This window comes from Phoenix dactylifera, chromosome 17 (assembly GCF_051530095.1).
Source record: "Phoenix dactylifera cultivar Ajwa chromosome 17, Ajwa_hap1_PhDact_Kaust_v1.1, whole genome shotgun sequence".
NCBI lineage: Eukaryota > Viridiplantae > Streptophyta > Magnoliopsida > Arecales > Arecaceae > Phoenix > Phoenix dactylifera.
This window is the reverse complement of record NC_143206.1, coordinates 14326979-14343208: the sequence shown is the minus strand read 5'-3', so window position 1 is coordinate 14343208 and position 16230 is coordinate 14326979. Positions and strand designations below refer to the sequence as shown.

Below are 16230 nucleotides of genomic sequence, written 5' to 3'. Positions count from 1 at the left end.
TTTTCTCGCTATTCTTTTTTCTACAGTGCAGTGAAACTCTTTGAAAATGAAGGCGGTAAGATCCACTGCCATTTATCCTTTTCTATTCAGACATGACACCACCTCTTCTTCTCCATGCAATCCTCAGAGAGAAAAGAGTTTGGATGTCGACACCCTTAAAGTTTTTTTACTTTATTGTAATTACTATTCATTGTTTTGGCTGCAATGGATGATAATTACAGTCATAGGAGCCAGAAGGATAGTCCCCAACAATTTATTCGAGGCTAATTTTGGCAAATAATAGTTATTATTTTTTAAAAAATAATACTTTTTAGTCGTCCATTTTTTTCCTTATTAATTTTCTATAATATTAAGTAATAATTTTGGAGTAACTTCAATTTTCTATAATATTAAGTAATCAAGCTAGATTTCAGCGGATATATATATTTTTTTTCTATGAAGCGACCTACACCAGGTAGAGTTCAACCCAATAACCAATTCTAGGTTATTTTTTTGCTCATCTGATCCAATTTCTCCCCAAGACTATAACCTACGTTACCGAAGCCTAATTTCCGATTCAATCTCAAATTCATGCAAAACCCTACGGACTTGTTTGGGATGGCGGAAGAAACGATTCCGACAAATCCGTACTTTCCCAAATAAAAACGAATCTTCCCGACCCCCGCACCCGCTCCCACGTAGTCCTCGAGAAGCCGCTATCGTGAAAGGGTTTAAAAGGTTTCTTGCCCCACAATAAAAGAACCCACAAAACCCTCTCCTTAGGCTTTCCCTCGTCGCGTTTCTTCCCAATAAAAACCCACTGTTAGAGCTCAAAAAACTCTCGGGAGTTGAAAAAATCCGATCTTTAATCGGTTTTCGATCGCCGGTAATCCATGCTGAAGGCTCTGTCGGCTTCCTGCCGGTTGCCGTGCCTGCCGCCGAGGATCCCGGCGAGGCTCGGCAATGGAGGGGAGGTGAAGTCTCCCTTGGTCCGGGTTTTGGGGTCGATAAGGTATCCGAGCCTCAGAAATCCGGTTTTTGGCAGAAGGGCCTTCTTTTGTTCGGCGTCCGGCGATGGTGCGGACCGGCCGGGTGATGGGAAGGTGGCGGGGGAGGTTGAAATCGCCGAGGGAGGTGAAGCTGAGGACGCTGAGTCGAAGGCGTCGTCAGCTATCGTCCCCACGAATCCTCGGCCCGAGGATTACCTTACGGTACTTCTCCTATTGATAAAAGTTTGATCTTTTTTTTTGGTTTTCTTTATTTCTTGTTGGAAATTATTTAGCCAAAAATTTTGGGTTCTAATTCTTGATTGGAATTTTTTGATATGAGAACTCCTCAAATTTCTGTTAAAATCGGTATATCATGGCGTGTTCGAAAATAGGACACGTTACCTCAAGTGGAGTGCTGGCTATATTTATTTTGCTTTTATTCAGTGACTGGTTCAAGTTATTATTATTTGGAGCTTTCTCTTTACTAGATCTTCTTCTTGAATATGCTAGCTAAAATTGGTATATGGCTTATAGGATGATGTTTTCGTGCTAGAATTCGAAAAAAAAGATGCACTTCTCCTCTGTTGGTGCTAATACCATGAACACCGAAATTTTTAAATCTATTCTACCTTCATTGTTTTAATAATTACTTGTAAGCACTAGTCTATCTCAATCACATGGCAATTGGCTCGCTATGTGCTGTTTAAGTTATTAGTGATTTGTGATGTCAACTTATTGGCATGAACGATGTCAACTTATTGGCATGAACAGTGTCAACTGTCTGGCTATGCAAGGGATGGTGTCATTTTCTACGTCTCTTCTTTTGCATATAGTTTTTTGTCCTGTTTATTATGGTCATATTAACTTGGAATGTGAGATATCTGTCTGTGATGTCAAGATGTGTACAATGTGACTAGTACCAGTGGTATATTACACAAATTCTTTTTGGAAGGGATAGAAGAAGCTGAAATTATGCTAATGTTTTTCGGCCAAAAAAATATGATTTTTTTGATTTTTTTTTTTTAAAGGAAGTAGGTTTTAAGTGCTAGGTTGTCTTGGCTAAGATTGTCTACTTCAGAGTACTGCTTGTTGGCCACCATTTGTGTTGCAGGTAGTTGTATCGATAAAATACTCCTTAATGTGACAGAAATAAGCTTCATTACATTGCAGCAGCAGGATGGTTGTTGAGTAACTAGAATGTGTATTGGCAAGTCTGTACTAAAGTAAATGGACAAGTAATTGTTAGCCAAGTAATACATTTCTCTCTTTAAAGGGCTTCACTGTTCAAACCAGTGCACTCGATAAAGTAAAAGTAGGCTTATTGTGTTCTTTAGATTCAGGAACGTAATCAGGGTTTCAGAGATTACGACATTGACAAGGTTCAAACATTATTTCAGTCATTAGACTCACTGATCATCTCTGTTCCATTAATTCAAGTCAAATGCATTTTGCAACGTGGGTCGCTTGTTTCTCTGCTACACGTATAATCCTCCCTATGTATAATGATGGAGGGAGGGTTTCGAGGCTCGCATTGTTGGTGGTTTTGACTCATGTGACTCCCCTTTTTTTCTATCATTTTAGACATTATTTGAAGAGAGATGGTCAAAGCAGGTATATATCTAACGAAAAGCTATGCATTAATACCAAAAGTATTGACACAGTTAAATATGCAATGAAATTCAAATATTGTGTGCTTTAATTGCACATGGTCAATGCTGGTAAAAGCTATGAGAAACTCTAAGATCCAAGGGCCATTTAGGTGATATCCTTTGGATAGGTTCTGCGAGGTTCTGCATGCAACGCAGTTCCACTTCTATGGTTCTATGTTGGCTTGCTTTGAAAGATACTAGGTCATCTTGCATCCTAGATTTGGTGTGATTTCCACGTAAATACTGAAGTTGTTGTTTTGCAGAACCACTTAGATGGTTCATGCTGATGTTTATGTCCGCATATGTTCCATGTTTGTTGGTTGTGTGGCATGCCCGTGCATAGGTATGCATGAGTGCATGCATGTGTGGTGTGTGGTTGTGTGCACTTATAATTTGCCATTATTATTGCTCAATGAACTAGTCAATACTTATTTATCTTAGCACTTTATCTGGGACTTTTTTCTCATCATTTTTTTTGTTTTCTTTTCTTTTCCACTTTGGTGCTTTCTTGGAGCAGGTTATAGCTCTGCCACTGCCTCACAGACCATTATTTCCTGGTTTTTACATGCCAATTTATGTAAAGGTATGCTGGTGAAAGTTGTGAATTTTGGAGTACCTGGAGTTTTCCTTTTTCTTTTTGTTATTTCAACATTACTGATTCATACACATTGTCCCATAATTCAAGGGAAACGGTCTGATAAGAATATTTCTATAATCAAGAAATACTTGGTTGCAGAACTTGCATAATTTGACCCCTTTTTTTTGTTTTTGTTTGTATTTTACATTTAGTTATTGAGTCTACTTCGCTAATATCTTATCCAACTTGCAACAATTGGAGAAACAATGCCAACAATTTGTTTGAAAATGTCTTGAAAATATTTGTTTTCTTTGTAACCTGAAAATAAGGAACATGTCCACTTGTTTTTGGTATTTCAATCTGTTCTTGAAGTAGGGTTCTATGATGATGGGCAAATGTTCAATGAGGTATGGTGGAGGAGAAAGAAAGAAAAGGAAGGGAGCAGCATGGAATTTCGTAGAAGATGATAGTGGCCCTTAGTGTCGAGCAAGCATGACAATCATTTTATGGCAATTCAATCATATTCTTCCCCCTCCATAAATGCCAAGTTATTTTGGACATATAAAACATAAATTAATCTATGCAATCAATCACTGCGTGTGTTTGTAGGACGGACTGGTGTGACATGATACTTTAATCTAAACCCATGTTTGTCGGTGCAAATGATGCATGACACATGTGCCATGGAGTGGATTTAACGATACCAGTGAATTGCACTGCTCTGGTTTTATATGTGGATCAAGGCACTGCACTTCACTGACCATTAGATCCACTTCCCAGCCAACATGGCGTGCATCATATGGTACTTGCATTTGCAGGTATCAGTTAAGTAATCTGAGCGAATAAAAAAGTGTAAGCTTTTATGACAAGAAAGCAATCTTTCTAAGGTGAGCATAGTTTTTGCTTACTTCATCGGCTGCATTTCAAACTTGACGTTGGTGGATTGCTGTTCCCTTCTGGACATCTTTTAGTCCTGGAAGATCTGTCTGTTTTCATAGTTGACATTCTGGATTTTCAGATAAATATCCTTTCGAAGTTTTCTGATTTGCCAATTGTTGGATCCAGTTTGTGCATCGGAGTTATACTCACTGAAATTCAACAATTTTGATAGTGATTTTTAGGTCCCTTTTTTCACTTACCTTGCAGGTCCAACGATGATAATTTGTATACATGTAATATAATACTACCATGGGAGTTGAAATTTTCTTCAAAGAAAAAAAGAGCTTCATTGGTTTACTTTTCTTGCAAATAAGTAACTCAATGCTGACCTTGGTCGTACCATATATACTGGAATGTTCAATATTTTCTAAATCTTAATTTTCTAAATGATTTGATATGTTTTGCTATGCTGCTGTTAGTTACTGAACAAAGACAGGTCTCTTTCGAGTGGTTAAAACTTCGCGGCATAAGTTTTTTTTTTTTTGGTTTAATGTTTATTAAGTTTTAAGTTTTCCTGCAGGATTCCAAATTGTTAGAAGCTTTAGTGGAAAATCGTAAAAGGTCAGTGGCATATGTAGGTGCCTTTCTTCTTAAGGATGACCCAGAGACTGATCCTAGTATTGTATCTGGGTCAGATTCAGCGAAAAGCATTAATGACCTTAAAGGAAAAGATTTATTCAAGCGTCTTCATGAAGTTGGTACTTTGGCTCAGGTATCATCTTTTCTGCCAAGGGTTTGGGAACTAATGACATTTAGTATATAAATTAAGAATATATTAAAAGGCATAGAATCCATTGCTGATACTCTAGCTATCTTGCTGTTGTCAATGTAGATAACCAGCATCCAAGGGGATCAAATAGTGCTCGTTGGTCACCGGCGTCTGCGGATAACTGAGATGGTAGGTTGGGTTTAATAGTGACGAATTACACTTATTATTTTATTTTTTTCAGTAATACCTACATTCCTGATATTCAATGAAACTTCTAATATTGCAGGTTGACGAGGATCCTTTAACTGTAAAAGTTGATCATCTGAAGGCATGTTATTACTCTTACTCATCTTTCGTCTTTCCAGCCCTATTTATGGTTGATGGATGTCAATGTACTATTACTCTTAACTCACAAGCTGAGTCATCATATTTGGTTCTACCTTAGTGTCTTGTGGGGCTGACTTTTGATTACTGTTCTAGCTGATTTTGATTACCATGTACCACCCAGTGTAACCAATATTCCATGCCTTTTCATTGAAGGACCAATACCGCTAGTCCACTACTGTGTTTAGAAATTGGAAGCAATAGAAAGGAGGTAACTGTGTCTTTCATAAACTGCAAATTTCCTGCATTGCTGCAATTGCTGTATGTGCTGAACTTCCACAGAGGTTTACAAGCATTTTTTTGTATCAAAGCAAAGGCAAAAGACAATTTGCTTTTTGCTGGAGTCATGACTGAGTTATCTTTTCTGACTTGCTTCCACTGTTGTCACACAGTCACATGCCCTGGCATTCATGGAAAATGTTGTCTGTGCAAATGCCTGAACATGTTTTCACAATATCTTTCACCAAAATTTTCACCACCAATGTTTTCTTAGGATGCGCTTCACTTTACTGATGATCAAGGACAATATAACTATAAACCTCTCTCTTTTGAACTTATATATTGCCAGGAATTAGATGCGATATGGCCGATGGTTTAGATGCAGATGTGTAAATGAGCTAAGCTTGTGTGAGCAGGGCCTAGCTCATTCTTGGCTTATTTAATTTCAAGTTGCTCACAAATAACTTGTTTAAGAGGTGCAGTGAGAGCCTAAGATCTCTCAGGTGTGCAACACACACTCGCACTCACTTTAAACTTACTACTGTTATATCTCAAGGTTTTAGTTGAAATACATTGTTTTATTCAAACTATATTAGCCTCTAGTAATTATAATATAAATATATGTTTCTAAATAGTAACTAAGATAACATGTAATGTGTATTAATTATCTATGTATTCCTGTATCGAGTTTAATCGCGTGGAGCTCAAGCAAGCCAGGTCCTAGCCCTAGCTCGCTCATTTACTAATGGAGTGAGCCAAAAGCTGGCTAAATACAAGCTGCTTAGGAACAGCGTGCTTGTTTGACAGCCCTATTTAGATGGGGGTTGAAGTATCCGAAGAAACGTTTGTTGAAGTTATATGTGCTGTATTAATTTACTAACCTGAGTATGTGATCAATGTTGCCTGTCATTGTTTATGGTGGACTTATTATTTGTTAAGAGTACAATCCATATTTTTCTAGAAAGTTTGCTTGAATTTTTGGCTCAATAACAATAGCTATTATTTTTTGCAGGAAAAGCCTTACAATAAGGATGACGATGTTATAAAAGCAACCTCATTTGAAGTCATAGCAACATTAAGAGACATTCTGAAGACAAATTCCCTTTGGAAAGATCATGTTCAAACATATACACAGGTTACTTTGTCTATTTCTTAAGTTTGTTTTTTTTTTTTTTAAAAAGTTTTTTGAGAATTGAAAACTTCTCACTTGAAAGAAAAAAAAGGTTTTGAGGGTTGACTACTTCTTAGTTACTTTGTATCTAAATTAATTTTGTCTGTATCCCATCCTTTGAGGAAAAAAGGCTTTGAGAGTTAACACCTTCTTCCTGTTTACTTTATATCTAAATTGCTTAAGTTTGTCTGTAATTCCTCTGTTGAATAGAGAATTGTTTTGAGAGTTACAACTTACAGCATCTTCTGATGTCCTAGTTGCAAGATTGTACTAGTTGAAGTTGTTAACTAGCTCAATTTAATTTGGCCTCCTTTTATAACCCTGCATATTGTCTCTTTTCAAATTTAAAAAGGTCAAAGGACTAATTTTGCCAAATTTAATCTAATTAAAAGTGCACAAATATATGGAAACTTATTTTCATTTTTGAAGTCTGGCTTATGAATAGGTTTTGGTTTGTACTGCCCTTCTTGTCATGTTTTCTATTGAATCATTTTTTCTGCTTTTCTCCTGGAGGTTTTCTTGCTCTTTGGAAGCTTCAAGTTAGGCATTTGTATAAGTAGTTCCTTTAATAGATATCATGTTATGCTTGTAGAATAACATGATTAAATGATGAAAACTGTGTTATAAAATTGTTCCTTTTTTTTCGTGAATTTCAGCATATTGGCGATTTCAATTATCCAAGACTAGCAGATTTTGGGGCTGCTATCTCCGGGGCCAACAAGTTGCTTTGCCAACAAGTGCTTGAAGAACTCGATGTAAGAAGCATGCATGCTTTTGATCCAAACATTTTCAGTCAAGCTGCAAAGATTTTTTTAATTCTTATGTTGTTCAGTTTTACTTATTAAAAAAATGACTTGCCTTCTCTCTCACTCTTGCTCCCTCGCACTCTCCCCCTCTATCTTTGTGTGTTTGTGTTTGGACAATTGGGTTGCATGTGTGCTAACAGTTGGGTGCTAATCTATGTCATGTTCCCTTCCAATTTGAAAATTAATGTTAAATCATATCACACTGTTTTTCATTAACATTATGAATATAAAATATCAATCATGTCTTATGCAACTTGGCATATTCACCTTAAGTTGCAGTGGCATGAATGAGCTGTTCCAAAATTAGTAAAGAATGATATAGCTTAGCATGTCACAATGTTTTCCATTATCATCTTAAGAATTGAAATGCATTGCGTGTCAGAACCACAGATCAGGATTTTGAACCGCTATGCTTGCAGAAATATAAAGGAATGGCTAATCAGGCTGGTTTTTGACTGCCTTAAGGTGTACCAGTGGCCATCTGTATAACCCATAATGTTGCAAGTATTAGCATGGTCCATCTAAGCTTCAGGTTGTCTGGTGAATAATTTTGATTCTGCACCTTAAAGACCTAATTCCATACAGACTTCAATTATAGGCTTCATATTTTCTTTTGTTGGTGGGTGGATGCATGCAATTTACTATTGATCTCTGCCATCATCATGGTTGACTGTTTATTTTTTCGATAAAATGTTAACTTCGTATAATTTGCCTGCCAGGTCTATGAGCGGTTAAAACTAACTCTAGAATTAGTAAAGAAAGAGATGGAGATCAGTAAGATACAGGTAATTTAGCCATATATTTTCTATTATTTCATTCCCCATTTATGTATTCTCTATATTTGAGTACTAACTAGGACTTTTGTGTTATCTTTACTAAATTTTGTTTCAGGAGTCAATAGCAAAAGCAATCGAGGAGAAAATAAGTGGAGACCAGCGACGTTATTTGTTGAACGAGCAACTTAAAGCAATTAAAAAGGTATTTTTTTTATTCTTATTAGTTCTGTTTTTGGATAAATAAAAGAAAATGATGGTGAATATAACAAAAATGAACTTGTGTCTTTAATCTTGTCCAAGATAGACAAGGCCTAAACTTCTATCCCCCCTTCATTACTTTAACAATAACTGGAGTATTATCATCATGTTATATCACTGGGAAGTGGGAACTTTGATACTTTTTTCATTGCTTGTTAAGTTGATTTCATTGACCTTCATCAGAACTTTAGACATGAAGAATTCACTTTTTTACTTTGATCCAGGAGCTGGGTTTGGAGACAGATGACAAATCAGCATTGACTGGTTAGTTCTGGATGTACTTTTCTTTAGCGGGATATCTCATTGAATATATGGAGGATATTTATGTTTATATAAGTATTTAAGACAAGGTGATTTTGTATTCTTTTTCTTTGCTGCAGCAAAGTTCAGGGAAAGACTTGAACCAAAAAACAAGCAGTGTCCTCCTCATGTCTTGCAAGTAATAGAAGAAGAGCTTAACAAGCTTCAGCTGCTGGAAGCTAGTTCTAGCGAGTTCAATGTGACTCGTAATTATCTTGATTGGCTTACTGCATTACCTTGGGGAAACTACAGGTACTGTATTTAAACATCCGATTTGAATCATTTTAGAGAAATTCATTAGACTGCTAATGAATTGAGCTTAATCTTCATGGTTTTCAATCACTGCAGTGATGAAAACTTCGACATCCAACATGCACAAAAAATTTTAGATGAAGATCATTATGGTTTATCTGATGTTAAAGAGAGAATATTAGAATTTATAGCTGTTGGAAAATTAAGGGGGACCTCGCAAGGTTGGTTTACAGCTTTATGTGTACTAGCTTTCTTTTGGTTACCACATTTATTCTTTCCCTTTTTGTTTCCTAAATTATTGTCATCTCCTAATTGATTGCTGTGGTTTTTTTCCCAACGTTTTTGCTATGACTGGTGTTTCTGCATCAAACCCCAGCAGCTGGATGACACCTGGTTATCAATTTTTTGATAATACTTGGTCATGGATACACTTGCTAAAACTTTTTGATCAAGATGATGGATATGGATTTAACCTTTATATTACGATTTTCAACTATATCTTCTCACCTGGGCTTTTAATATTGGTCCTGATGTTTCATGAAGTAATTGTTTTATGCACTTCTTTTGAAAGAAAATGTGTTATTATGTCAGAATGCTGGGGCTTATAAGTTTCCATGTTTTATCCCCATGAGAATGGTGACTTGAATAAATACTTAACTTCTATAGTGAAGGTTCAATATAATTCAGTTCAATTGGAAAACAAGCAAATCTAGGCAAACCACATGTCCACATTTTGTCCTTAACATTATACCTGGTTGCATGTGGTTAGTGTTCTTTTTTCCCTTCTCTGCCCTGTGCAAGAATTCATCTTACGGCACACACTAAGAGATAAAATTTAGCTGTACATGCCTTGTGTGCTTGACTGATAACGTATTAGGACTAATCAATGGTATTCAGTTGGCTGATGTTTGTTTTCTAATTCTACTATTCATACACAACATATCTTAACAAGATCATTATTTTCTGTTTGCAGGCAAAATTATATGTCTCTCTGGGCCTCCTGGAGTTGGTAAAACCAGCATTGGTCGTTCAATGGCACGAGCATTGAATAGAAGGTTTTATAGATTTTCTGTAGGAGGCTTGGCTGATGTAGCTGAAATTAAGGTACAGCGACTAAGTCATTTTGATGTCTACATCTCGGAATCAATATTGATGCTTTAGCTTATAAACAGTGTGGGGTTTTGCCTATCTGAAACTCATTTGTGATCATTATAACCTTTATCCAGGGTCATAGGCGCACCTATGTTGGTGCAATGCCAGGAAAGATGGTGCAATGCCTGAAAAATGTGGGAACAGCTAATCCTCTAGTTCTCATAGATGAGATTGACAAGGTATTAATATGCTTTACATAACCTGTTGTAATTTAGTGATGATTTTGATGCATCAATTTTTGCACTAGTTCGAGTTTACGGGATTAAGCTTCCTCATGATCTTGTGAATTGTGATGACATTTGATGTTTCCAACTTTTCTGGTGATTTATCATGTGACAGTTGGGGAAGGGACATGCTGGTGATCCAGCAAGTGCTTTGTTAGAGCTTCTAGACCCCGAGCAAAACGCGAACTTTCTTGACCATTTTCTTGATGTTCCTATTGACTTATCCAAGGTGAGCCACTGCTGCTGTGAAGAATTCTTGGACTTCACTATTTTAAATTTTCATGTTTATTGGGTCCAAGTATTGATGGTATGTTGATTATATATTTCATATCAATCTAATACCTGTGAGTGGAGTGCAGAAGCTTGTTACATGAGCATGTGATTTATTTGAAGCAAGACTTTGGCAAATCTTACATGGTTGAAGCGACAAATATAATTATGCATCTCATGAACATGTGCTTGAACACTACGGCCCATGTCCGATCCACATAAATGTTTACATAAAATTGCTCACATTGGACAATGAAATGGATGGGAGTCACAAGAGATATATATCATGAAAATGATGGCATTATTTTTTAAACTAGCTAGTCAATATATATCCATCTTTAATATATCTATAAAGCATGTTATTGTGCAAAAGAGTAAAAAGGTTAGAGCAAACTAACTAGATGCTAGCAATATGATGGAGATAATTTTTGAAAATCATAACGGAACAAACTCTCCCTGATGAGCACTGTTTTTTAACCACTGTTATTTTGGGCATAGATTTTCCAGCAGTCCAATCTTAGTAAATGGAGATAGTTTGAGTAATGTCCTATGTGGCTACAAAGGGATCTAGAACTTCTAAAAGATCATTGTTCAAAATTTAGATTTGTACCTTTTTCCTGGGGAGCCTCCATATAGGCTTACACTCTTTAGTCTATGCATTTCCAGTTTTTGAGGTATTATGGACAAAATATTGTATGTTGGTTATAAAATAGCGGTCTGATATGTTGGTTATTCTTCTGGTGATAGTCTTGTATAGTTGTATTACTAATCCAAATATTGGTGTCTTCTGGCATTTTTATACCCCCCAAATGTTTGAATTGTATCATCGAGGCTGATTAGCAATAGGATTTTTATTGTATTATGCTATAGTACATTTGTAAGTAATGTTTTATAGCGGCATGTAATCCCAATCTGAACATGCACGAGTGCTTTTTTTCCTAGCTTCTTAATTTAGATAAATATGAACATGCTCATTACTTTATTCCATCAGTGCAAATTTTTGGTTGTCATATTTGACATTCACCTTTTCAATTGTCATGCTTATCTTGTTCTGTTCGGATGCAAATTCTAGCTTACAGGTTCACTAAGCAGTTTGTTTCTTGAATTTTGACATTGTTTATAGAGCAAATGAGAATGCAAAGATGGGTGTTCTGATTCTATTTAAACAGAAAGCATGCTTGACATGTGCTTTTTCTGTAATCACATTTCAGTATAACCTAATAGATTTCTTGTAAAGATCACTTATATCTATCATATGAAAATAGTAGAGAATGATGCTATGGGAAAGAAACGGACCATGCTCTTCTTGATGATAGTTCTGTGTTCATGACCTATGTGGTTCAGAATATAGACCCTTTTTTCTTTTTATTTTTAAGTTGCTCTAGACCCCCCCCCCTCCGCCACACACACACACACACACACACACACACACACACCAAAAAAAAAAGGAAAAAAAAATCACCTACCTGTCTGCTTAGTTTCATCAAATTCATGAAATAGTAGTATGGTATGGAAACCAACTTACATATGAGTTGGGCCTAGTGGAATGATATCTAGAATTCATACAGATCTTTCAAAATAAAAATTGATGACACAACTTATAGAATCGGTTGTCATACAGGCTGTTATGTCTTGGACCTCACATGTTATCTTTCAGCAATTTGAAGTACTAATAAATCTTTCAGAGAGAAAAGATGCACATTCTGAATCAGAATATATATAATTTTAAATAACATAGAGATATTAAATAATGAACAGTGTGAAATTGGAATCTGTATATTATTAAACAGGCAGTGATTTTATAGATGTGAAAACTATTTCACAAATGATAATCCCGAGTTCTTGACCTGTGTGGTCAGGAATATAACTTTTTTTTGGAAATAAGAACTGTACTGGATGCCAAAGAAAAACCCATTGTTGTTTGAAGATAAAAGTTCTGTTTAAGAAGAGTCATACTTATTGGAACAAAGGATGTCTCCCATTTTAAAGGTATGAGTCTTCTTTGCTAGAAGGACTTTAATTTTCTAAAATAGGGTTGTTGACCACAAAGTTGAGCTTGGCACCATGATCGGTAAAATACGCTTCGCATCTATACCATTCATTGTCCAATTTTTACTTTTTTTTTTTTTTGGCAACAGGCAGTTATTTCTTACTGGAACATTTATTAGTTCTTTGAAGTGTTGAAACCTACCCCACAAGATCTGAGCATTAGCTAGCTCATATGATGATCAAATATTTATAATAACTAAACAAATTCTGTCCTCAATTTCTATTCTGGGTAATTTGGATGCTTATACTGAATGATGCTCTTTCAGCGTTTCTATGACGTGTAACACTAGAAAAAGGACTTACAAAGGGGAAAAGAGCTTTTTTTTTTTTTATATTCAAAAACAATCTGCAAGGTAATATTAGATGCCATTGCCACTGTACCATCTAATGTGTAGTCTTCCATAGCTTGAAAGTCATAAGGGAGGGAAAAAATTCAATGACATGAATCAGTGGAATTTAACAGAATAGCAAGTAGGATTTCTTTTTTGGAAAGTAGGAATTCTTTTTGGAAAGGTCTTTGATTTTTTTATCTTCTAAAATAGAATTAAATTTTCAATCACATAGGTCAGTAGATGCTTGAAATACTTTGAGATCCGATTAGTTTGGTAGATTTGAATTTCTTGTAAAAGATGTCCTGTTCCTTCTCACACCGAAAATTTTAGGTCTGTTTTAAGTCTCCACCTACCCATGACTGCCATCAATGACTACAAGTCCTTTTAGTTACTCCTACTATGCCATCCAGCCCACCAACCCTTTTTTCCCTACCACCTCCCTCCACCTTTTAGCTGGAGAGCTTTCGTGGGGATAGGAGGGGGTGGGGTGGAACAGCAGCCAAAGAGAGTGAGGGGAGTAAATGGCCGTGACTTACAGCAACTGTTGGTAGGAGGTGCCATGGTGGTGTTTGAAGGTTGTGAACAAGTTGGGCAGATTGTGGTAGGATGCATGATCTGGATAAGAGAGAATCTGAAAAAAGATTTTTTTTTTCTTTTTTTTTAAAATAACAATTTTATACTAGCAGAAACATATAATTGACAATTCGTATGGAATTTATGCTACATAAATTTGTGGCGAGAAGCCTAATCAGTTTATATAAATATAAACATAAATATAAGAGAGAGAGAGAGAGAGAGAGAGAGAGAGAGAGAGAGTTGAAATAGACATTATGCATGTAAGGCATTTATAAGTTCAAAGCTTTTGAACTTTTGCAAATGGCACAGATCTATAAGTCGGTGAGACAATAAGTATCTTTCGTACCCCTATGGTGCTTATATATATATATATATGTCGTATTGTGCTGATGCTTGGACCAGTGTGAAAAGATATGTTACTGCAATGCAGAATGAGATATACCATCTAGATTACTGATTATTTTTCAGCAGTCAAGTAAGAACTTTGGCTCTACCATGTAGCATCTTTACTCACAGTGTGCGCTTTGCACACATTATTTGTAATGACCACATATTGAATATGTATTAAAATATTAAAGAAATCCATTCCATATGCCAATGCGCACTAGTATTTACTAGACTGACCGTGGGTCAAATAGAACTACCATCTGGTGAATAAAATCATCCATGTGTTCCGGCAGTGGACTTGTATAAGATCTACTGTATAGCATGTATATGATACATCTAAGCCATAACATATATGGTTGTCCCTACTGCCAACATCCAGGAACAGAAATTTAAATTGCAATTTGTTCATCACCTCTAAAAGCATGGGTATCTAAATTCAATTGGTTAGAGATTTTTCACCCTAACATTAGACTCAAGCCAAATGCTACTTTGATTACTAATTTACTATCCATGTTGTGATAATTTGATACATAATTAACATCGAAAATCATTTGATTTACTTACTTTAAGTGCTTATGCTATTGATGATCTATTTGAGTTTCAACTTCAATGTCTCATCACGTGCTTTCCACAAGGGTGTATGTGTGTTGCATTTGGCATGGGAGTATCACGGGCACATGCACGTGCACACATGCATACCCATGCATACATGAAAATCTAATTGTCATTTCAGTTATTTCCAGAATATCTTCTGTCACTTCTCTCCATGTCCTAATGTTGCAATTTTATTTGCATTCAGATATCTTAGCTAAGTTTAGTTGTGAATGTATTTACAGAATTACTCTTCCATTAGAATATCTTCTGACACCATTTTGCTTATTAATTTAGGTTCTGTTTGTTTGCACAGCAAACGTAGTTGAGATGATACCAAACCCTCTTTTGGACAGAATGGAGGTCATTGCTCTTGCTGGCTATATCACTGATGAAAAGATGCATATTGCAAGGGACTATTTGGAAAAGACTACTCGTGAAGCTTGTGGTATCAAATCTGAACAAGTATGATTAATACTGCACTCGTATTGTTAACTATATGTCCCCCTGAAAAGTTGCTGGAAGTGGTCCGTTTTCTTTCAATTTATCTGAAATTGGCATATTGTATTTGATATCATGTCAAGAAATATCCCACTCAAAACAGATTATATATATGTTTTTTGTGTGCATGATAAAAAGAGAAATCTGTGCCTTTGGTTATGCCTATTTTTTTCAAGTTTGCCATTAGATTTTCTAACCAAATCTCATCAAAAACATTCTTTTATAATTGTAGAATATTGTAATTCATGAGAACAAGCAGCCTCTTTGATTCCATGAAAATCCCATCCTCCCAAAGAATCATAATATGTTTTCCATCTCACATTCCATTACAGTCAAAATAAGATTAGAGACTGAACTTGTTCCGATCTTCTCCATATATGAAGGAGCAGAGCTGTCAAAAGACTAGAAAAACAAAATGCTTGTTCTAAAATGGTTAGTCAGTCTGATTTCGGTTTTCGTATCAAGGACTTCTCTCTCTACCCCTCCCCTCCGCCCTCCTGTCCTCCTGCCCCCCTCCTCTCCCCCTGCCCCCCTCCAATCATCTTCACCAGTCCAATCTCTCCTTCTCTATTCTTAAGAAACCTTTTCTATTAGAACACCCTTTTCACTTAATTTTCATGAATAAAGAGAAAATGATAGATACTTTGACCTCTCCATCTCTTTCCTAGATCTTATGGTCTTATGTTTCACATATGAAATATCTCATTATATCTCTCATCAGAGCATAGAAAGAGAATTGCATGAGAATATGGAAGGTATAGTTAGGAAAGTTTTTATTTCTCATGACTGTTTGGATTTTGGATTTTACTGATTTTTTCTATTTTAAATTGATAAATAGAATTTATATTATCATTCAACACATTTCTTTCTTTTTTTATTATTTTTATACTGGGCATGCATCGCATGTTCCTGTAGACAAGTGTTTGTGAGTGTCTGTGTATTGGAAGATCATTGTCAGAGAGAGTAGAGCTACATTCTTCATGGTAGGATCAAGGCTTTCAATTTTGCTGGTGCAAAATATTTGATGGAACAAAGAAAGTTTATCATTCTATTGATAATGCTGCAAGGTTTTGATATGTTTGTGTTACTGTCATAGCATTGCATTACTTGATTTTATATACTCAATTTTCTTTTTCCAAC

At 35.8% G+C, this 16230-nt stretch overlaps 1 protein-coding gene across 5 annotated transcripts in view; it reads left to right on the top strand.

Annotated features, from left to right (window-relative positions):
- Positions 1-457: 457 nt before the first annotated feature.
- The window catches only part of LOC103724037 (lon protease homolog, mitochondrial-like), a 29314-nt gene continuing 13541 nt past the window's right edge, over positions 458-16230 (top strand). Inside the window, exons 1-16 of one of the 5 annotated variants that reach the window (XM_088713984.2) lie at positions 458-1190; positions 3135-3200; positions 4654-4845; positions 4966-5031; positions 5129-5170; positions 6458-6580; positions 7273-7371; positions 8142-8207; positions 8314-8400; positions 8681-8720; positions 8837-9008; positions 9105-9229; positions 9982-10112; positions 10235-10339; positions 10500-10613; positions 14887-15054. In XM_088713984.2, coding sequence (XP_088570110.1) covers positions 873-1190; positions 3135-3200; positions 4654-4845; positions 4966-5031; positions 5129-5170; positions 6458-6580; positions 7273-7371; positions 8142-8207; positions 8314-8400; positions 8681-8720; positions 8837-9008; positions 9105-9229; positions 9982-10112; positions 10235-10339; positions 10500-10613; positions 14887-15054 — 1914 coding nt within the window. In that variant the 5' untranslated portion in view covers positions 458-872. The remainder of the gene's footprint in view (positions 1191-3134; positions 3201-4653; positions 4846-4965; positions 5032-5128; positions 5171-6457; positions 6581-7272; positions 7372-8141; positions 8208-8313; positions 8401-8680; positions 8721-8836; positions 9009-9104; positions 9230-9981; positions 10113-10234; positions 10340-10499; positions 10614-14886; positions 15055-16230) is intronic. The other 4 variants (XR_015974540.2, XM_089928082.1, XM_089928081.1 and 1 more) reach the window with 4 other exon arrangements.